The sequence below is a fragment of the Pseudopipra pipra genome, chromosome 3, assembly GCF_036250125.1.
Source record: "Pseudopipra pipra isolate bDixPip1 chromosome 3, bDixPip1.hap1, whole genome shotgun sequence".
NCBI lineage: Eukaryota > Metazoa > Chordata > Aves > Passeriformes > Pipridae > Pseudopipra > Pseudopipra pipra.
The window spans coordinates 17,766,488-17,788,286 of NC_087551.1; the positions used below are offsets into that span (position 1 = coordinate 17,766,488).

General features: G+C 39.0%; 1 protein-coding gene across 12 annotated transcripts in view; it reads left to right on the forward strand.

Moving 5' to 3' along the window:
• ENAH (ENAH actin regulator) overlaps window positions 1–21,799 on the forward strand; it is a 90,432-nt gene that overhangs the window by 64,526 nt on the left and 4,107 nt on the right. For 4 of the 12 annotated variants that reach the window (XM_064648082.1, XM_064648083.1, XM_064648086.1 and 1 more), the window contains 10 exons: window positions 5,581–5,900; window positions 7,099–7,899; window positions 9,621–9,928; window positions 10,195–10,343; window positions 10,724–10,778; window positions 11,045–11,093; window positions 12,764–12,830; window positions 15,288–15,350; window positions 18,845–18,923; window positions 20,649–20,706. In XM_064648082.1, coding sequence (XP_064504152.1) covers window positions 5,581–5,900; window positions 7,099–7,899; window positions 9,621–9,928; window positions 10,195–10,343; window positions 10,724–10,778; window positions 11,045–11,093; window positions 12,764–12,830; window positions 15,288–15,350; window positions 18,845–18,923; window positions 20,649–20,706 — 1,949 coding nt within the window. The remainder of the gene's footprint in view (window positions 1–5,580; window positions 5,901–7,098; window positions 7,900–9,620; window positions 9,929–10,194; window positions 10,344–10,723; window positions 10,779–11,044; window positions 11,094–12,763; window positions 12,831–15,287; window positions 15,351–18,844; window positions 18,924–20,648; window positions 20,707–21,799) is intronic. The other 8 variants (XM_064648089.1, XM_064648090.1, XM_064648084.1 and 5 more) reach the window with 5 other exon arrangements.

Below are 21,799 nucleotides of genomic sequence, written 5' to 3' on the forward strand. Positions count from 1 at the left end.
CAGTATAGATCAAAAGATAATGGATAGTATTAATCTGAGAGAGCTTCCTGGTTGCCCATCACAAACACACTGGATTTTGAATGTACTGGTGCTATGTGCTAAAGGCATAATAGAGAGTGATCTTCATGTGCGTGTGTATTTGGCTCATTTCGTAGATCAAGAGCTGAGACAGCAGCACTTAATTGTTATACCCTTTTATGATCTGACTCAGAGCAAGCAGGAAGGCTTTCTGTGTACTCGAGTAAGGAAATTAACTGCAATTGTGTTTTGCAGTTGTCACGTAGGAGAAATTCTAAACCCTTTCACCATCACAGAGTGCCCGTTTCTTCAGCAGAGATGCAACAGTGTGTGCTTCGTTCTGCTCATTGCATTTTTCTTCATGTGTTATTTCAATAATGTAGTTGTGCTCCTGATGCTTGTCTGCCCAAAGAACTGCAGGATTTGTGCTGATATTAAGTCACAAGTTAGTATAGTAAATATGATTCTTTCTTCATCCTCTGCCGGTACCTCCCAGTATCTCCATAACTGGACAAAAGTATAAGGGCAAGAGGGGAAATAATTTTAAAAGTTGATGCAGTATTAAAGTAATCTAATATAAAAATAGCACAAAACCCCACCCCAAACCAAAACAAAAAACCCACAAACAAACAAAAACCCAACCCAAAATCCAAAACCTCCACCAAAACACCCCAAAGTGAAGTTTCCCAAGATGCTTTTGACACAAAACTAATTAGGAACCATAAAGTTCCATGAGTAGGATCTGTGATAAAGCTAGCAGCTACTCTGAATTTCTGAAGTTGACTCTCTGAATCTAAACATGTGTAACAGTACCTTGTGTGTGACTGACATGCTCTACAGTTTTGTAAATTAACTCTTAGATTTAGTAATCCACACTTCCAAAATGGTTAGAATCACATTTCCTTTGCGTAATGAGCATTTCATTATCAGACAACTTTCTAGAGCACTTTTAGTACCTCTTCATCTTTTTCAAAAGTTGTCCTGGTGGCCAGATACTGTACATTCTAAGGCTGAAGGATTTTCATATGTTGCTTTCACAGTGTTCTTGAACTACCAGTCTTGACATTCAGACATACTTTAATTGATGTGTGATGACACTTCGTAATCTAATAATGCTTTTGCCTAATATAATTTTGATCTCTGACAAAATTTTAAAATAAAATTATGCTATCTAATGCTAACTAAACAAAACCAAGGGGGATTTAATGCAAGTAGGTTTTTTGTTTTAAATAATCAAATGAGTTTTTAATCTTTTTAAGCAACAACTGTAACAGTTGTTAAGCTTAGTTTGTAGTTTACAAAATTCTTCCTTGCTCATTAAGTTGTGTTAAAGCAGCTTAATTGCATTACTGGCACACTGACGTTCTGACCTGTGAACCTTTTGCTTTGCTGTTCAAAAGGTTTGTTGAAATTGTTAAAATTACAGTAAAAATGTAGTGGGTTGTGAGGTGGGAGAGGGTGCAGGGGGCTTTTTTTGTTTGTTTGTTTGTTGTTTTGGTTTTGTGCGGTAGAGTTTTTTTATTTTTCTTGTTGACAAAGGGATGGTTCAGCAATGTATAATGAGAAAAAATGCTCAGTGATGCTGTATTTAATCTCATATCTTGCTGCATGGGAATTTTATATGTTTGCAAGGTATTTTGCTGCCCTCTCTTGGTAGAGCGTTTGTATTGTAAACAAAATGCTCACCTTGTTCATAATTTTTATTTGTACATTTCAAAAACTGGTTTTATACCTTTTATTTCCTGTAAAAATGGAAAATGATGATTCTTTTACTAAAAAATGAAATGTTAAATTCTGACTCACTCAATATTTATTAAATAATCAGTATTATTTTATTCGAGTCTTGCATGGTTGGAAGTGCTTATCTCATTGCCTTTCATCTGTATCTCATTAGATAGCCAATACAATTTGATCATGTTGATTGCTGATTGAAATGTATTTTGCCTCAGATTAATTTTAAACACTTAGGTGCATTTTGTTATGACACAAGGGTGTTGTGTGTCTTTATAGCTCTGTGAAGAGAAGAACCCCAGGAAAGCTTCGGGAATGTGTTAAGATGTATTAGGAGAATCAATCAATCCCAAACACAGTTTGTTTTAGGCATAGCTACATCTTGAACTTTAGCTAAAATTGTTAAATTTAGCTAAAATAGCTAAAATTTAGCTAACTGCACATAGTTACATGCTATATAAAGACAGAGTCTTCCTTTATATACGCTCTCATCACCAATTCCTCTGTGTATATAGTACATAATATACACACGTGCACTTACCCTGTCACTAGTTAGAAAAGCATTAAGTAAAACCCTTCTGGGCCAGGGCAAACACCTGGAATACTTCCCTCTGCTGCTCTCTCATCTTCTGGGCATCCCTTGGTTCAACACCTTCTTGTGCATGATGCCATTTTTTTTTCTAAATGGCTTCCCATGGTTGTTGGTTTTATTCTATGGGCTTTTTCCTATTCTTTAGTTGAATCACTCTGGCAAGGAGTTCCACAGCTTGTCTGCCTGATGTTCAGAGGAGCTCTTTTCTTTTGAGCTTTGCTGTTATTAGTTGCATCAAATCTTTCCTCTCAGCTGTTGTAACAGGATTTCCTCATCACTCAGGATTTTGTAGAGCTCCAGTTGTCTTTTCCGGAATGCAGAATTCCCACTTCTTTAATTATTTTTAAGTGGAAAGTGTTTGGTACATTTGATCACAGTGTTGCTGCTCTTTGAATCTTTTCAGTTCTGCTGTTCTCCCCCTTTTGATGTGGGAACAGAGATTCAGGGTTTGTGAAGCAAGATGGTTCTGTTTTCTGTACTGCTCCGTAATCCTTTCCTGATGTCTAGCATCTGGTTTATGTTTTTGAACAGAACATATCAATGAATGGATGTTGTCACAGACCTGTGTGTTGTAACCCTAATATCTCACTCCTGAATCAACAGTCAACTCAAAGTCCAGCGTTTTGTATATGAATTTAGCAGATTTCCCCTCTCTCTCCCCTGCTTCACTTCAGTTATATCTCAGTTGAGTTTTATTTGCCAGGTTAGTTGAAGTTGGAAGATCCATCAGTAGTTCTTCATAATCAACCATCATCCTTGCTATCCTAAATAACTTAATATTTTAAGCAGCTTAAAGAAGAGCACCTTGCTGTTTCTTTTCCAGATTGCTTATGAAAATATGAATAGCAGAGCTCTTCATATGGCTTTATTGCAGAACCGCCTTGGTGATGCTGGTCTTGTGTGAGGAGTGACCTATATTGAGGTTCTATTTCTGTAAAGAAATGAAGAACTTGAGCAAAAGAAATTTTTTGGCAGTTATTTGATGTGTTGTTAAAACCCAGTGAATTGATACCTTCTAATATTATAAACTAAATGTAACATGAAATTATTATAACCCCAAATGCCGTATCTGCATTTTAGTTTTAGGATTTATAGGTAGAATATGCTCATTTCTGGCAAATAAATGAAAAAGAATGAAGACAATAAACCTGCTTTGGAGTCTGTCATTGTTGACTTCTGCTCTGAATAGCCTTTTAGCAACAAATGTGTGCACATTCACCTCTCCTTTAGGGGAAAAAAAAGAGCTTAAGATGAGCAAGCTCAAGTTAGCTATGATGAAAACCCTGCTTTCCTTAAATAATAGATTTTATCTGAGGGGGAAAAGAGTATATAGGAAAACTAGTTTTGCACAGTACAGAGCAAGCAAAAATGTAATTTAAAAAATACTATCTCTTTTGGAGCTTACATTTCTGTGGTTTATATTACATTCTCTTAATATTTTATAGAAATCCTCTACTGGTTCCAAATATGTATGGGTCAATCACCAGACTTTTTAGTGGACTTCAGAGGCTAAAAATCAAACATTTAACAAGCTGAATTGCAGTTCTGGTTTCATGGTGACTGCTATTACAGCTTTGTTATATAGGAGAGCAGGAGCTGAGGGAAGGACTGATTAAAGGAGCATAACTATTTTGCTGCTCCTGAGGATGGTGGGTAACAAGTTCAGTAGGGAAAAAGTCCTTTTGCTGTACATAACTCAAGTTTTATTGCTCATAGCAGTTTCAATATTTGCAATTTATTTTTGTTTGTAAAGGAAAAACACTGGTCTGAAAAATGGGTGGACTTCATAATAGTTCATGGGCTAGAGTTTCCAATTATGCCAATATTTTCTAGGCATGAAAAGGAGTGAAACAGGTGAAGTTCCCTTCATTTTCAGAATTCAGTTTGTAAGACTCTACACATTGAGTATAGAGTATACACATTGCCAGTGACCTGTCCATGAAAAGCGCCCAGTGGTGTAGTATGGAAAACATGTATCTAGCAGATTGAGGTGTCAAAATTCAGGTCTCCTTTTTGCTTCATAGTTAAAAGCTGGCTGTGCTTTGTATTTGTTGAGAAGCTCTCTTCAGTTTGCATCTGAAGCATGGAAGAAAAAATGACTGTGTGATTTCTATACAAGATTTTTTTTTTTTTTTTTTTGGAAACAAGAATTCGAAGAGAACAACAACTTATAACATTTTCAGTGTTATGTCCTGACAGGAACATACTGGCCACAGCTGGGAGGAGGATGTGCCTGTTTTCTGGTTTAGCAGCGAGTTATCCCCAAGAGATGAAAAATCTTTAAAAATCAAAAAGGTGTATTTTAGCCAACTAGGAAGATTTATTTATCTTAAAAACAAACAAACAAACAACCTAAAGAAAGTGCAAAACAAGTTGAGGAGAAAGAATCAAAAAGGTGGTATATAGGTTTTCCCACTATATTTTTGCAGGAAAGTCATTTCAGCCAACCCAGAGGCTTTGGCAGAGACTTGCAAGATTCCTCCTTACCCTTAGGAAGTTCTTTATATTTCTTCTGCCTGCTTTATACTTGCCTTCCCCCTCTCTGCTTTCCTTTGCAAAGACTCCCATGAGCTGGAAAACCTGCCAGCTCCCTGCAGTGTTTCCTTGGCTGCTCCACCCTGGATTTTCTTTGACCATGTCCAGTTTTCCCCTGCCTTCAGGGTGTTCTCATGTTGTTGCCAGTTAAATTGTATGTGTGCATAGTACTATGCAAGTGGAGACGGACATGTCCATGTTTTGATGCTTCTGTAAAACTTGGATAAATACTAGCTGACTAATTAATCCAAAAAACCTAGTTTATGTGGGGGTAGGTTTTTTTTAAATGAATATTTGTGTTATTACTGTTTCACTGTACTTTTATTCACTGCTTTGGGTATAAAATACCATACAAAGAACAAATGTAACTCCATATCCCAAACTGGGAAGATTGTATCAGTAAATTAGCAGCAGCAGCTTTCTATTCTTACTTCTTGAAAGCTGTTTCTCAGAATGTTCAATTAGTTAAGAGGAAATTGGATATGTGATTTTTTTTTTTTTACTGTAAACATAATAAAACTCTTATCCAGCTCAGAAAAATGACACATAGAATTAAGAATTTTATGTAGGTACAAATACTGTGCTTTTGTTTTTTCTGGTGCAAAGATTGTTGGTTAGTTTCTCTTCTTGTCCTCTTAACAGTTGCTTCACATTTTTGGTTTTCACTTTGCAGCTTAGTCTTTTTCCTTTTTTCACAATTGTAGACAGTTGCAAGAGCAACAGAGGCAGAAGGAGCTGGAACGGGAAAGGCTGGATCGTGAACGAATGGAACGGGAGAGGCTGGAGAGAGAGAGGCTAGAAAGGGAAAGACTTGAAAGAGAGCGCCTAGAGCAGGAGCAACTGGAGAGAGAACGGCAAGAAAGGGAACGGCAAGAGCGCCTAGAAAGGGAGAGACAAGAGAAGGAGAGGCAGGATCGAGAAAGACTTGAACGACTTGAACGGGAAAGGCAAGAAAGAGAACGACAAGAACAGTTGGAAAGGGAACAGTTGGAATGGGAAAGAGAGAGAAGAATTTCAAATGCTGGTAAGAATTTCAAAACCTGAGCGTGTTCAACTATCAGACTACTCTTTATGTGTTTTGGTGATGGAGTGTGAGAGGAGCAACAAAGGGCAGTGAGTACAGTTTTGTGACAACAGGCTTTTATTTGCTGGAATTCCTTTTTTTTTATGGCAAGAAGTCCAAGAGCTTTGACTTTCCTGTCATAATTTTCCATTAACCCTGAAATAAATTTTTTTGCACTATTTGCTCACTCCATTGCTGTACTCTGATTGCTTGAAGAACTTGAAGCGTATTGGACGCCCTCAACATTGGTTAAAGTGTGATGAGTTAAACTTTCTAAATACCTTATCATTGCTTGCTCTATTCAACAAGATGTATTTGCAGTGCATAATTTGGGAAAAAAACCCTAAACATGCCAGGTTGACTGTGTTAACATAGAAGGTATGTACCCATATAAGGCAAAGTAATATTGGAGAAAAGCTTCTCAGTCTGAAGTCTGGCTTAATTTATCATTGTAGTAACATTTCGGTGAAATGTATTGTATGTGCTTGTAGATAAGATAATGCAGTGCCTGTGGAAATGTATCCAGTGATGACTGAAAGCTTTCTCATTTTGGTAATATAATGGAACATTAGTCAAGTGCTTGGTTGTTCTTTAGTAACAAACTCAATTTGCATAAGTCAGCTCATGGTAGAAGTCAAGGAATACTGTGTAAGAGCTAGTAATTTTAGAGCAGAGGATTTTATGGGTAGTTGTATTCCCAGCACTTTCAAGTTTACAATGGAGCTTTTTCTGGGGAGTAGAAAGATGATACTTGCTGCCTAGGGTAGGAATTTTGTTAGTGGAGTTGAAACAAATGTTAAGATCACTACACTTGCTTGCAGTTTGCAACCAAATACGAAGATAAAAGCTCATAAAACACTGATTACTCAAACCCTGTATCTAATCCATCTCACAGATGGGATTTGAGAAAACTTTCTCTGGAACATACTTGTAAATTCAAATGTTGGCACAAAAATAGTTGGTAAGATTTAAAAGCACCTGTTGATAATATGTAAAACTTTCCTAACAGTATTTTCACTTGTGCCTAATCCTCTGGTACTAACTGTAGTCTACATTTATACATTTTGTTTGAATGCTGGTTTTGTTGCTTCATTAGCTCCCTTTTTCTCTTTCTCCTTTTTTATCCTGCCTTTGCTGCTGCTTTCCATCTTCTGTCCAGCTCCATCTTTCGACAACTCCCCGTATAGCACTTCACTTCCTGAATACTCCAGTTGCCAGCCTCCTTCAGCACCTCCTCCATCATATGCAAAAGCAGTCTCAGCACCAATGTCAGAGGCCACACCGGAGTACGCTGTAGTGACTTCTGCACCACCGACTTCCACTCCCCCTACACCGCCTCTAAGGCACTCTGCATCACGTTTTGCTACATCTTTAGGCTCAGCTTTCCACCCTGTTCTCCCCCATTATGCTACGGTTCCTCGTCCGCTGAACAAAAGTTCTCGGCCCCCTTCTCCTGTCAATGCCATGGCGACTTTGCCTCCAAATACAAAGCCTGTTGCCTGGTCCGCACCCAGTTTTGCCCCTCTCCCCCCGTCTCCTCCAGTAATGATAAGCAGTCCACCAGGCAAAGCTACTGGTCCGAGACCTGTCCTCCCAGTGTCAGCTTCTAATCCGGTGACCCAAATGTCCACGTCTCCCACGGCTCCTAACGGGCTTCCTGAAAACCTGGCTTATCCGGTTCCTTCACCTTCTACCTCAGGTCCAACGCCGCCTCCGCCACCTCCTCCCCCCCCACTGCCTTCCCTTCCGCCTCTGTCACTCTCTGGACCTCAAGCTTCTCCTTCTCCCAACTCCCCGAATGCCTCGACTCCCTCATCCAAGCCTAGTGTTCTCCCTTCTCCCTCTGCAGCTACCCCTGCCTCTGTTGAGAACTCTCTAAACTCTGTGCTGGGAGACTCCTCTGCTTCTGAGCCAGTCTTGCAGGCAGCCTCTCAGCCGATTGAACCTACGACCCAGCAGGGTAAGGCTTTCTGTTATTGCTACTAATGCGCTAAGCAGGAACGCGCTCGAAACCAATTGGTGTCAAAGCCCCTAACTGCCCCCAGGCATTAATACAATGCTTCCAAAGTTGCAGTGATCTTAATACCACAACGAAATACCGTTTGGAAAACTGGGGTAAGGGAAACTTGAAAGCTCCTGTGCACAAGAGCCGGCGTTCTGTGGCCTGTCGTAAGCAAAAGTCCGATTTCTTAAGCTCTCACCTGTCTACATCTGAGCTTGTCAAATGTTTGCTTGGTAAATATTGCACTGTTAGTTTATTTGGAATGAGGTGTTAACAGGCAGCATCATTAGTTTCCTCACGGTAGCCAACACAGAAGAACACGCGTGTAACACCTACAGCATTTCCTTTTGGACAGTGATTGCATTTGGATACATGGCTGTATGTGCACACATATATATAGATAGGTCTTCTGTGGTATTCTGTCAGCGTAGCTAAAGCGACTTTAGACATAAAGTTTGATTAAGCAGGTGACAGTCTTAATGGACGCTCCACCAATGTGACAGACATACGTGTTTTACGTGGGTCTAAATGTCTTTGTTAACCTGAATCCTGCTTTTATATTGATTTGGTAGATTTAGATCTTTGTACATAACTCTGCAGTAGCTGAGCTAAAGGGATGGGCAGAGGGGCTCCTGGGGGATAAGCAGCCTGTGGCTTAATCACACACAAGCCATGCAGAGTAGATCCTCTTTATACTCTCTTGTCTTAAATGAAGATGTGAGCTACTCTGGGCTGGAGTGGAAATAGGGTGAACAGCCTCACTTCTAGTATGGAATAAAAGTGTGCACTTGGATGGTGAGTGATGCCTAGAGAGTTTAAAAGGCTTTTGAATTTATGCAGTAGTTAGTAGACTACAAAACCAGGCAGACTTGTATGTGAAATTCCTGCCCTTAGAGACTGCTTAAGATAGCTGTGCAGCATTTTTAGTACCTTATGGCAGTTTGGATAAGATGGGGAGGGATGTGCAGAGCTATTGTCTTAGTCACAATTTCTTAAATTCTTATTATAATAATAACACAGTGATCATCAGAATATTACTTTTTCAAAATACATTTTGTATTGGATATCAATGTGAATTTAAAGCACTAAAAGAATGATACATAAAAAATAGAAGAGCTCTTTCTCATCAGCTTGAAATATGTCAGTCTTCTAACTCACCAGTTAGTGTTTGTATTAAATTATTAAAGTTGATTAGTGGAATGTTTTTTAGAAGAAAGATTTATATATAGCTTAGAAATTAGCATTGATACTCAAGCAGTTTAAGGGCTCTGATTGGGTGATGTGTTAAATGCTTTTTAATACAATGAAAGGTCACTCTGTGTTTAGCACTATGTGAACACTCAGTATTGTTCCTACATGGTACGATGCTCGTGCCTTACTTGACTCTTTGCCTGTTTCCTGGTGTAAAGTTCTTGGTTGCAGCACGGAACCTGACTGGAGGGGTTTCCTATCTAAATGTCTCTGAAACTGTCTGATCTCTCATACTATACTATGTAATATTTTTAGTACATTGAATAAGAATGTTTGTCTCCTGCTGAAACTTGCAGTGTTTTCTTGCCTAGTATCTTACCAGTTTTGGTGTTTCATGCACTGAGCAAAAGAACCACCATTTCAATGGAAATAAGACATTTCTTTTCTAAGTCCTTAATGTGTTCTGTTTGTTTTCTCTTTGATACTAGGTGGTGTCCAAGGACCACCAGCACCTCCTCCTCCACCTCCCCTACCCCCTGGCCCAGCTCAGTCTTCAGTAGCAGCCCCACCTCCTCCTGGCCCACCACCGCCTCCTCCACTTCCACCTTCAGGGCCTCCGCCACCGCCACCACCGCCTCCTCCACTTCCTAGCCAAGTTCCTCCTGTTCCCCTTCCACCTCCTGCTCCTCCCCTCCCAGCCTCTGGATTTTCAGCGGGGTTCGTGTCCGAAGATAATCGCCCTTTAACTGGACTAGCAGCTGCACTTGCTGGAGCCAAACTTAGGAAAGTCTCACGGGTAAATATAACTTCCGTTTCATTTTCCAGTTCCTGTCTCTAAATCCTGTCTTCCTGAACCAGTTGTAACTTTTGTTCAAGATTAATAGCAGTATCAAGACTTTTTGGGTAGGCTTAATTAATTATTAAAAAAGAATTACAAGATGTGCTACCAGCCCATCACATTCTTTATGCAGTTGTGTCTTTCCTGTATGTGAACTCTGCTGATTTCATTAAGTCAGCTCTCATTCTGTTTGCACATCTGCTGTTATTTTGTGTACTTTGAAGGGTGAAGACTCCTCCAGTTCAAGTGGAGGAGGAGGAGGAGGCTCTGCTTCATCTGCTTCATCTAAAACAGATGGTGGCCGTGGAAATGGACCACTTCCCTTGGGAGGCAGTGGGTTGATGGAAGAAATGAGCGCCCTGCTGGCCAGGAGGTAAGGTTTGTGCTGTGCTCCAGCTGCTTGGTCATCATAGAGGTAGGATTTGGGGTGCCTGTTTGCAGCTGGCTGAGGATCAAATAAACATCGGCTTGCTCATGAGGTTGATAATGTTTCATGAATACCCATTTTTATTTGAGTGTAATCCAGTACTTCTGTACAAGTCTTTGTGCAGCAGTAGGAGAGGGGATACAGACTTTAAATTGCACAGTTGCGTTCGCCAGGAGTGTGTTGTCCTTGAAAGTATTTTGAAAGTACCTCTTTAAACACACTAATTTTCAAGTATCTATCAGGCTGTGTAGGTCTTTAGTTGCAGTAAGCGACATTCTTTCATTTTAAAGCCATGATGGTCTTGTTAACTTTTGTCTCTGTTATAGGAGAAGAATTGCTGAAAAGGGATCAACAGAACCAGAGCAGAAAGAAGATAAAACTGTGAGTTGAGAAATTTTATCTACTTCTCATTACTCATTAAAAAGATTGAGAGAGATTCAAATGGTGTACAAGAGCTTATTTATACTTTACTATATATTTCAACACACACACAACCACTATTTTGTAAAGTGCCTAGTGCTTGCACGTTTTCTACATACATTTTAAATCTATATAAAAAGTGAAATAAATATTTAAACAGTTGAGACTGACTCTTGTGAGTCTAACACTCCTCCCTCCTTTCTCCTTCTCTCCTCCATTTTAATCAGGAAGAATCAGAGTCTTCAACTTCTAAAGTTTCTTCAACAAGCACACCTGGTAAGTAGCATGGGTTTATGAGCACTGGGGCTCTGTAATGCTACAATCTAGTGACAAATCTCAGCAGCTCTGCTGAATTTTGGAACCTGCTTCTTCTCCATAATTACAGCCTTGAATTTTGCTGTAGAATGGGTCCTGGTTGAGAAGGTGACTGATAAAAAGAATATAAGTGAATAAGGAATATAAGTGTATGGAGTTGAATTCTTTATCCCTGATTCCTCTGCTGAGGAGTCCTAGGAGCTAAGTGTGTCCAGGTGAAAATAACTGGAAAACTTAATATTGAGATACAGCCAGTAGTCTAAAGAAGTTAGACTGCAAGGCAATAAATGATGTAACACAAATGAAGTTTTTACACCCCCCTCCCTTTTTTTTTCTCTCTCCTTAGAAGTTTGCTTCATTCTGTTAAACCCAGGGATGAATTTAGCCTTAGGGAAATTAATATAGGACCAAAAGAGGGAAATGAAAGCCAGTAGAAGTGGTTCCTTTAATTGGTTGTGATGATAAGAAGCCTCATCAAACTTGTTAATGTTAGATGCATTCAGAATTTAACCATTTCTTTCCAGTGGAGAAATTTCACTTCATTTCTTGATGTGAGATGCTCTGGTAATGCTGTACCTCATCACTGGAATGTATCTTTAAAATGTTCTAAAAGGAATGCTTAGCATCCCCTTGAGCAAGCTGCAGCCATAGCAGAAGTTACTCAGTTTTGCAGATATGGCTAAAATCCCACTAAAATAACTCCTATGGCAGGACAAGCCCTGAAGACTGATGTGTAAAAACAAGCTTCAGAGTTATTACCAGCACTGGCAACCTTTGTTTGGCTGGGTCACAGGCTATGCTAGCAGACTTCTGCAATTCAGATACTCTTCTCAGTATCTTGCTGCATCCCAGAAAACTTTCTGGGCAACATGAGACTCTGAAAGGGCATGTCTGCCTCTCTGCTTGCCCAGCTTAACAGAAAGGGAAACAAACTCCAAACCTGAAATATAGACTGATCAGTAGCACATTGAAGTCCTGAGTTAAGTAATGATTGCAAGTAATAATATCTCACACTACAGAAAGTTCCTTTAGTTTTGAGTCTATTATTTTGAAAGGGGAAAATGATATATTACAACTGTAGAAGTATCCTTTTGGGGACAAGACTTTGGAAAATAAATATCTTGTTGCTGAAAAGTTATTCTAATTGTGTGAGGTTGTATCATACCTTCTGTAACTAAATTGAAATTGGCACTGAATTAATTTTATATAATTCATTAGCAGCTCAGGAAAACTCCTTTAGCTTAAAATCCTCTTCCTCGAGTATTTGAAGCTGACTGGTTATGTTTCCAAAATTCCATATTTCACAACTGAAAGCAATCAGATACATAAAGTATAGGCAGACCTTCTCCCAGTTGGATTAAGAATCAAATGGCATTTACAGTGTCTAGGACACATGTGAGACTCTAAGATGCTCTCACAACATAACTGGTAGTATGACTAAAAACTACCAAATGAATACAAAAGATGGGTACAAAAGGAGGCAGCTTAATATGAAAGAACTAATGCAATGTAGGAACAACAGCAAAAAACCAACCTGGTGACTTAAGTTGCCAGATACTTGACGTTTCCTCATGTAAATTACACAAGGAATGGAAAAAGATTGTTTTTAATCTCCTCACTATGTTTTCCAGAACTAACAAGAAAGCCTTGGGAAAGAACAAATACAGTGAATGGAAGCAAGTCACCTGTTATCTCCAGGTACTCCCCTCAGCTATCTTTTCCTTATGTTTGCAGTTGCACATGCTGCTGAAGATGGTGGGCTAAAATAGCAAAGCTCACCTTAATAGTGTTAAAAGTAAAATGTATGGGTTTAAAATTACTGCTGCGAAACTGCTTTTTGGCAGTTCTAAGTAGGAATCAAAAGTCACTTTTGGAGAATGCTAGTAAGTGAAATTTTTGACAGTAAAATCAAAATTAAAACTCAAAAATATTCTTTAACAATTGCTAGTATATAACTTGAATTACTAAGGTGTATATGTGCCTATAGCAATGTTTAATTTTTTCTATTTATTTGAAGTCTGAAATTTCCTGCAAGGGAAAACCAAATTCAGTGCTGCAGTTCACACATTCAGTAGTAAATCTAGCGAATAGGTGTTCTCCCTTCTATCACTGTGCTAGTCATAGAATGGTATTCTAGACATTTAAGCTATCTTGGTAAGATTTGATTCTGTGACAATTTTCAGTAGCTGTCTCATACCAATCTAAGGAAGTCTGTCATAAAAGACTACATCCTTCACTGCATTAACCAGTCTTCGGTAACTTGTCAGCTGGAACTTCAGTAGGTAGTGGGTGTTTCAGTAGGCATTTCAGTAAGTGAAATTGTTGCTTTAGGTATTTTTTTTGGAGGTGTGTTTAATTGCCATTTACATTAAGCAGAAGGCTTGGGGTTCATTTAGAATTCCTGTATGTTGTGTGTACAGAGGTTAAAGGATTCTGAACTGCGATAATCTGACAGAATTACCTGAATTTCTTGAGAGAAAACAAAAGAACATGTTAAACTTTAGAATGCTATGTTTGAAATTACTTGAAGTCTCCTTAGAAGTCTGGTCTGTTGGAAACAGCTATACAAGATTTGGTGATTATAGTATTAAAAACAGCTGTTCTTTAAGTGACCTCACTTGTAGTTGAGTTTGCCAGTTCAGTTCTAAAATACAACACTAAACATTCTCAGCCTGTATCAATATCCTTGTCTGTCCTTCTTAAGTAACTTAATCCCAGGAGCTCAAGGTGTCTGCAGCCTTGATTCTGGTTGCTTGCTTTGTTTTTTGTCAAAAAGCAGGTGACATTGGTGATGATGTTCTCTCTGCCACACTGTCAGTGTAACAAAATGCTGCATTGCCTTTAGCTTTGACTGTCCACTGCCTTCTTCCCCCTCACCCCCCAGTAGGTCTTACCTGCTTTAACCAAGGTCTCTTGTACTGATACCTCGTTCTGCTTCAATATGTGGCATTGAGGGGGAACTTGTCACAGAAATATTTTGTGTAAGGAATCCTAAAGAGCATTTTAGATTTCATATTGTTTAAAACAGTTGCTGACCTGTCCCTTTGGCTGTAGATACCCTATGGATAAGCAGTTGAAGAAAGCGAAGGGATTAATAAGTAGGGCAGCTGTCCACATCGGACTCTTTTGGGGAGTCTGGGATGTTCTTAAGTCTTGTTTCTACCTGACCCTACAATAGCAGGTTCTTGTAAACTGTTTTATGCATCTAATTTCACTGATCTTTTTTCAACTGGTGAAATTCAGAGTTGCTGAGGTCTTTTAAAAAAATATTTTCTGACCTAGAGGAGTACAGGACTACAGAGGATTTTTGAGATTTCTCTTGAGATGCATTGAGACATTCTCTCCATCAAGCTTTTGTCTTCACTCACCCAGTGGAAAATGTTGATAGAATTCAAGTTGATGTGGGCCTTCATTGGTGTATACTCTAAAAATACTTCTAAAATAAGAATTCTATGTTTATTGAACATCAGTATTATTTTCCAATGCTGTCATAACCTACTTGCAAGTGCCATAAGAGTATACTTTAAGATTGCTGGTACAGCTTTCTAGTCAGTGTTTACAAGTTGGTTTGCCAGGATGAGGAATGTTTCACAGACTAAGAAAGAAAAGGTGTCAGAAGAGGTCTCCCTTGAATATCCTTGCATTTTTCTTAATTCTCCACGCTTGCTAAGTTTGTCTCAGCAAGCAGCTTGTTAAACTTTCTTTGAGTGAGTTAATAAAAGTGTGTTGCTATTTGAAACACTAGTACTGTGTTTGCCAAAAGGGGATATCTTTCACCTGGTAGGGCTTGAGAACCTGCTTCCAACCTCTACAGAGAGGATGAGTCATCTACAGAGGTTAAGCAAAGTGTGCTTAAGAAACTGGCAAGTAAGCAAAATTTTCTCTTCAGAGCTTCCAAACAGGTTGACAATGAAGTTTTTGTTATTCAGAATGAATGTTCTAAGCATTTTAAAATAAGCTAGTGTCCTGTTTAAAAATCAGGCTTTTTTTTTGTAGCAAACCGAAAAGACTTAAGCTTTGTGCTTTTATTTCCTGAAACATTCAAATAGAACTCTTGGACCTACTTGAAACTCCATGGTGTTTAAGGTGCTAAAACTGAACAAAATTAAGACCTATTATAGCTTGTTAAGGTAGTGTTTCTCCCCTTCCCTGTAGACGGGAATCTCCGTGGAAAAATCTGCTTGCTTCTGAAAACAGGTTCTATGATTCATTAAACAGGTATCATCCTGTTGGGATTTGAGACTTTGTAATAACCACTTTGACCAGTTCAGGGTTGGACTTTTTTTACATGGATTGGTAATCACCACACTCACCATCTCTTCACATTTTGTTTGTCCAGTTGAGCCCATTTTTGCACTTGTTAAAAGCAGATGGTGTCAAAGGCAAATTGAGATGGCTGAAGAACCAGATATGAATGCATATTAAATACTGGTTTTCTGGCAGTCTCCACCTGCAAAGATGCCAATTCCTGTTGAATGCCAGGATTTAGTGAACCGTTTGCGGCATTTTGAGAGGCAGGTTTTCAAAACTGTAAAGTTTAGATACACAGGAATAGCAATTACTTTTCCGAGTGAGTTTTCACATTTGCTTTTTGATAGAAGACTTGTTAAACATAAATTAATGTTTCTATTTGGAACATACTCACAAGTTAAAGTCAACATCATGTATTTTTTTTCCTGTAGATCTAAGTTTCACTCTCTAGTGGTACTCATAAAGTACTGACATTTAAACCTTTCTTAGGAGAACTTTCCACAGGTAGAAGTGTCACAGACCCCTCAGAATTACTGAGTCAGATTCCAGCTTTGCTTTTCGTGAAGGCACTCACTGTGGTGATTACTTAATCTTTTGTATGAAAAGTTCCCCTTTTAGCTACTTATCTTGGGTGGTGTATTCTGCATGTTGGCATGAAAAAAAATCTTTACCTTGCATGCTTGATTTAAGGTGTGTTAGGGACTGTCAGAGTTGCCTCACTGTCCTGTTAGGCAATGCTATGAAAAACCACATGGGAGAGCTCTTTAGCTGTCTATGGATCGAATGGTTGGGATGATTTATTGACTGAATTTCAGTAGTTAACATTTTCCTTAATGGCAACTGCATTCACTGTTAATCTTTCTTCTGAGCAAGTTGAAGAGGGAGGAAAGAAAGGTAGATTTTCCTGATAATAGAAATTATTTAGTTTACAAGTTGCTGTCTTTCAGTATTTAAATTCAGAATGTCTTGCATTTCGGAAAGCAAAAATGGAAGACATTCTTAAGACTGAGGGGTAGAGTTTTATAAAGAAGCTTTCCTGTTGAGATTTTTGACAGCAGGAGTAGGTCATGTAGGGTGGGTAAAGCTGACTTTTTATTCTGAAGCTCTGAAGAAAAAAAAACATGAAGCAGTCATTTTGTGGAGAGCTTTTCTTTGAAGTCATCTCATTAAAACATTAAAGTCATAAGTTATTTTTTAAAAATATTAAAAAACATTTAAGTATATTCTTGTTTGGGCTTTTCTATTAAGGCAGTAGGTGCCTGTTATCAATTGCCAGGAGCTGTATTTAAGAGGATACTGGGGGTTTTTTCAGTCATGTTTGTTAAATGCTGTAATACCATAGTGCGTGGGAACAAAGTGGTAGTCAAGGGAAGTGATCAGAAACTATATATGAAGAATCTGAAAAACTCATGCTATTCTGCTTGGAGTAAGTCGGTGTTCACGGTTTGAGGTGTAAACTGCAAGTAACACTTCAGATATCAGATACTTTGTGAAACAGCAATTGCCAAAGATCTCATCTTGATGAATATTTTAGAGCATGGAATTCTTCCATTATGAACTAAGCACTGTAAAGAGTTTTGTAAAAGATCCTAAACTATGGTTTGCCTTCATAGCATTAGCACACACAGTAGATTTTGTGGTGGTTGCAAAGTGAACTCTATTTTTCAGCTTCTTTCGCTATCAAGTTATTCAGTATTTCATCTTTTGTCTTACTTGGTGGATTGTGTATTTCTTTTTGGGGTGTTTCAAGCAATACTAACGTTAGCAGTTTCTCTCTTGGAACTTACATTTAAACACTGTAGGCTTAAGTCTTAACAGCCGTAGCAATTGAGTATTGGGATCCCACATGAAGAACAAGTATCAAACCAACATTTTGGTGTGTGCAGTCTTTTCTGTTTGGAGTTTTGAGTGTTCTTGCTTCAGGTAGCAGATCCAGAAAATATTCCTGTCAGGTTGTAAAAGTCATCAAAACAATCCAGTGTGATGTTCATTCAGCTCTTATTGAACAAAACCCATGTAATAGGATAACTTCTCTGTGAATGAACTGCTGTCCTGTAAAGGAAGATGTATGAAAGCTGAAGAGTAGCAATTTGATAAAACAAACTAGGAAATATATGCATATATATGTTTGCTATTCTTTTTCTTTTGAGTGAGAACACAACTTTTTTTTTTTTGGTTAGCTAAATTAAAAATATACAAATAAATGAGAACAAAAACATGGGATACACTGCTTGTGTCCTTCACGCATTCTGCTTTTTACTGAAAAAAAGTAGGTTTGTAGTGCATATTCAAAAGAAGATAAAGCACAGAATTGTGCCTTTCTTGCTGGTTTTTTTTCTTTTTTTTGTTCCTGTCCACCTTCCATTGTAATAAATAAGGCTGCACCATCAGGTGACAAATCCAGAAAAGTGCAGTGCTTAATGAATTTCTCCTGTGTAGGAATTTTGAAGTGACACACTGAGTTTAGGCCAGGCTTTTTTTGTTCAGTGAAATAGGTCCCAGTTTAGTCTACTCATACCCTGCCCTTCCTCAAAGTTAGCGTACTGTGATAATTCTAAACACTGGGGAAACCTCTTGACGTGAACTTTGTCCCACGCCATCCATCCCTCCCTCCCTGCTTTGGAGAACCGTTTTGGTATTCCTGCTGTCAGCATCTAGATACTGTCTCTGCTCATAGCTGTAGTAAGTACATGAGTCTGAATTACACCTTCTATAAAAGAGGGGGTCGGGAAAGAGAAGTGAGAAGTCAGAAGATCCGCTTCTTTTGGAATCTGTGTTAAAAAATGCAAGATGATCTTGGAAAGCAAGTCTTTGTCTTAAGAGAGTATTGCATCAGGAAACATCGAACATAACCTAGTCCAAACCACTGAATTTCCTCTCACGTATTATCTTACTGTTGTTACAGTACCTGCTTTCAGTAGCTTTAAAAAGCAATTGATGGAATAATTTAATTTGGAAGGGTGTCAGATAAGGTTGCTCAGCCATGTCCTGTCAAATGTTAAAAAATCTGCCAGGGTGATTCCGTGGCATTCATACAGTCAGCATCAACATGTAGTCATTAGTTAGTGGGAGTGTTTCCTTGAGAGAGCCTCTTTTGAATGAGTAAGCAATTGAAAAGATAAAGTATTTGATGTCTGAAGGCGTTCAGCTTTTCATGCCCATTATGAAGAAATCAGAAACCGCTGACAGTGAAATCTGTCTGCTACTTTGAAAGTTCTTGGTCTGAACTAATAACTCTTATTCATATGGTAATTAATATTTCCAGAGTGTGGAGAACGTTCTCGGTTGTTGCTTTCTATTCTGTGTGGTATTTTGGGTCTGCTTGATTTTCCCACCCTCCCACTCCCAGCATTTTTTTTTTCATTCTGATTCTTTACTGTGTTTTCGATAGACAAGTGTTAGTAAGTTTGATGGGGAAGTCCTATGTATCCTGTACTCATGGATGTGTTTTTGTACTGCAGACCAAAATCTACACCAACGGGACAACCTAGTGCCAATGGAGTACAGTCAGAAGGTCTAGATTATGACAGATTGAAGCAGGTATGTATATAATGCTTTGAATGAGCAACTTGGATATATAAGGGCTTGTAGCTGTCCCATACCAATTTTTAACTGTGTTAGCTAGTTCCAGACTTAATGATTTAGTAATTGCTTGCAGGGCTATGGTGGTGGCAGTGGTTTTTAGAGGGGTGTGAATTGTCGAGTTGAAGGATCTTCCTGAAGAGGTGTTTGAATCAACGGCCTTGTCTCCAAGTGGGGAGGGAGATTCTGGTGCAAGCTCCAGCTTGGTGTTTCTGGAGTGGCTTTTAACTTGGTGGTTCCTTCTAGACCATTCCGATTTAGTGGTTGGCTCTAAATTGGGTTATGGATCAGCAATCTGTTCTCATTGCTTCTGGATTGAGTCCTGACTCAGCAGGCAGTTCTAGAATGGGTTCTGGCCTGGTGGGAGGTCCTGGAGCATGTGTAGGTTTGTTCTAGAATCTAGTTTTGTCATCTCGAGAAGATCTGTGGGACTCTTGCTACAGCTTCTGTGAAATGCCACTGCTGATAGCAGTCTAGCTGCTTTTTTTTTGCCCTTCTTCTTTTTTCCTGGTCTGCTTTTATTTCTTTTCTGTGGTTCTTTCAAGTTGAAGGCACAGAGGATGAGGACCCCATCATCCCATAAAGCACAGCTCTCCCATGTTTTACAGTGCACTCATTCCCACTGCCCCTGTTAAGATTATTTTCTCTGGAGGCAAAATCATCTCAAACTCTATGTCTACTGGACGCATGTCAAGCTCTTACTTGCCCTTGCCAGAAACTGGTGGCCACACTCCCACTCCGAGGCTTCTTGCTGTTTGCCCAAGAGTCTTGTATAAGACTTGGCAAATGGGGAGACCTACCTACTCTGCAGCTTTGGTACATGCTCTTACACCAGGAATGCCTTCAGGCAGGAAAAGTGTGTCCATGCATGTGTTGGTGCAGCTCATAAGGAACCCAACAAATGTAGAGCACATGACAGTAATTGCATGCTCAGTTGTGAACAGCACGGTTGTGAACAGCATGCTGACCCCAACACTGGAAAAGAAGCAGCTGGAATCCCCTAGATGACTTTTGTGCTCACTACGGATTTGGTGAGGAGATGACAGTCTCTTTTGCAGAAACAGACACTACCCCCCGCTCTGCTTGTAGACACACTATCAATTCATCAGTTAATATGACTTAGAGGAAAGGATGGAGAAAACAGCAAGCAGGAGGTGGCACCTTTGCCCTGTTGCCTTCATTCCCTCACATTCCGCTTGGCAACTGGGACCTTGATAACTTGATCTCCCTTTTTTCTCCTTTGACTATTTCCTTGGCTTGTGGTGCTTAGTTAGCTCCTTCTTTTGCATTCCACATCACATTTCACCTGTAGCAAAGCTTCGTTAGTTTAAAGGAACGTGTCAAGTTTGGGGTTTTTTTACTTCTTTTTTTATTTGGCAGTTACATTAGTGCACTATTCTGACTTTGAAATGTCACTTCTCATAAGTTCTGTGGAAATCAATTTATAGGACTTCTATGGAAAGTTTTTCTCTGTATTGTACTGCAGTAAGGATGTTTTATGGATGCCTGCCTTAGGTTTTGAGGATTAACTTGGAAGCTGAAGGGTGGGTTACGTGTTTCAGAAGCGTTAAGTGTTGTTTGGAAGAATTGGATTGGAAGAATTTTCGATTTCTCTCCACAGAAAATTACAGGTGGCAAAACTAATCTGTTCACTGATCTGTTATTTTTGTTTTGACGCCACAGGACATTTTAGACGAAATGAGGAAGGAGTTAACAAAATTAAAGGAAGAACTCATTGATGGTAGGTACTGCTGCGTTTGCTGTTGCTGTTGAGTTTTAGAGTAAGTAGCTACAGGTGCTTTATAATGTGTTTACAAAGTGTTTCCAGCCTTGGGAATTATATATCGGTAAAACTAGCTTTGTTCTTAGCCTGGTGGCAAACCATTTGTGCCAGACCTGTTCTGATTGATGTGCTTTGTTTTCTCTCCTGGGAATTTTGCTTTAGTAGAACATTTATACCAAGTAATGTCTTTTAAGAGTGGTTGGAGGGATGCTGTATTTGGGTGATTTGCAGTTGTCCTTAGTATCATGTGGTGGTAGGTAGGTTATTTTGAAATAATCCAGATGCCAAGGTGTGTATTTCAAAACTGATAATATTCAGACTAGAATGGTGCTTCCAACTTTGTCTTCTCTTTGATTTGTAACATAGGAGTCAAAGAAAAAAATTCTCACAATTTTAATTTTTAACAGAAGACCTTTTCGTAAGTAGTCTTCTGTAGTTAAGAGAAAACACCGAGAAAGAGCAATCTTAAAGGTCCACCAGTCAGGAATTAAATAAAACTCTGTGTATAATTTACTACCTTGGTGGCCTTTATTTTTTTTTTTTTTTTGCTTTGTGGAATGTACCAAAATAAAGTATTGGGGGGAAAAAAAGTCACATTAAACTCATACGACTGCTGATAAAATATCAAATGTCATCAGCTGATGTTGTAGAAAGAGCTGGCTGGTTTTGGGCTACAGAAAATGTAGTGCTTTTCCCTATATTTTGACTGCGATATGTTGTACCTCAGCCTTTTACAACAGTACAGTGCAAACTGTACAGGGCCCTGAGGCTGCTCTTAGAACAAACAAAAAAACTTAAGTGAGCCCAAACATATGCTCCTTGATAATCCCAGTGGGAGTGATTGTCATTAGGTAAGGTCATAGGCTTGCTGGAGATGGGAACTGAAAAATAAGATGTTAACTTTACAGGAAGGAAAAGAGTAGTGCCTGGTTGATAATGACAATTGTCTGAAGCCACATGAGACTGTCTTATTCACACTGTAAGACTGTTGGAGCAGGGTGAGCCTTCTTTAAGGGGTCAGTTGTGTATTCTGGCTTTCTGCCTTGACTGT